General features: G+C 52.5%; 1 protein-coding gene across 1 annotated transcript; it reads left to right on the top strand.

The window, feature by feature from the left end:
• Positions 1-314: 314 nt before the first annotated feature.
• CABS01_16707 (ubiquitin-conjugating enzyme) lies at positions 315-1,037 on the top strand (the record flags this gene model as incomplete). Its single annotated transcript, XM_060550037.1, has 4 exons — positions 315-478; positions 607-674; positions 756-783; positions 830-1,037. The coding sequence occupies 4 exons, from the start codon at positions 315-317 to the stop codon at positions 1,035-1,037; spliced, it is 468 nt and encodes a 155-aa protein (XP_060404038.1).
• Between the last annotated feature and the right edge of the window lie 251 nt (positions 1,038-1,288).

The following is a 1,288-nucleotide window of genomic DNA, read 5'->3' as shown; positions in this document are numbered from 1 at the left end:
GGGGAAGAGATTGGATCAGCTCGCAGAGACGGTGGATCCTATTGAAAAGAGAGCTTTGAAAGAACCTGTGGCTGCTCGTCGAATGCCAGAGGCTGCTGGAGCCAAACGCGAAGCAGCTACTATTTTTGATTGCGGCTGGTGTTATGGCGAGTTCGCTCTCAATCGTATGGTCTGCTGCGAAAATGGGAACCACGTGAGAATATGGTGCCCCCTTCTTTCAGACTATTGCTGAGCCATCCAAGTTCTTCTGTGTCGATTGTGCACGCCGCAACGCCGAAACGGTGGTTGGCCTCTCCAAATTCGAATTCACCTGCATGTCCACGGATGGATGCGATGCTGGATTCGCCCATCAAGGATGTGCCAGATTCTTTGACGATCGACTCAACCAAGCCCTGGATCGCATCGAATTCGAGGCTGATCTCCGAATGGCTGGCATCGACGGCTTGGCGACTTGTCCTTTCTGCCCTTATGCCGCCTAGTATCCATCGGTCGATATCAACAAGAGTTCAAATGCGAGAACCCCGACTGCCACGTGGTCAGCTGCCGGCTTTGCGGAGAAGAAACACATATACCTACAACTTGTGCAGAAGCTGCTACTGAAAACAGCACGGAAGGTGGTCGCCGTCAGATTGAGGAGGCCATGTCCACTGCGCTCATCCGCAAATGCAACAAATGTAAGTATCCTTGCGTACTCGGCAACGGGACTAAGACAACTCATCAGATTACACCTGATGCTGACATCTGACATGACGTAGGCGGCACGGCTTTTGTCACAGAATCAGGGTGCAACAAAATGACCTGTACCAAGCGTAGGTGTAAAAATGTCCAGTGCCGAGTCGTGCGACTATGCCCACTTTGACGACAAGTCAAGAGGTGGACGGAAGGGCAATTGCCCCCTCTTCGACGACGTCGAAACACGCCACAATAAGGAAGTGCAACAGGCCGAGGCAAAAGCCCACCAGAAGATTCTCGAGCACAAGGCCAATTCGGCACCAACGGTGCCCAAGAAGAATCGCTCAAAAATGCGGGCTGTCTAGCAACGGTTGGATGCAGAAGCCGTGATGTTTGCACGCCCAGCCAGTTCAACATGGTGTCTGTGTGGGAATTTGGTGTACTCGTGCGCTGACGAGATTTCGCTGCCCTCCTCACCGGTGTCGCCCATGTTCGTGACGTGGACGGTGTCGCGCCACTATGACTGAATCGGTTTGGTGTATCAAACTCACAGGTGTCGCTGACCGGGCTATCAATTATCTATGAAAAGGCGAATCATTCGTGGCAAGCACAAGAA

This window comes from Colletotrichum abscissum (genome assembly GCF_030869225.1).
Source record: "Colletotrichum abscissum strain IMI 504890 chromosome Unknown Scaffold_133.1, whole genome shotgun sequence".
Taxonomy (NCBI): Eukaryota; Fungi; Ascomycota; class Sordariomycetes; order Glomerellales; family Glomerellaceae; genus Colletotrichum; species Colletotrichum abscissum.
Note: the sequence above shows the minus strand (reverse complement) of the source record. Positions and strands in the feature narration are given on the sequence as shown.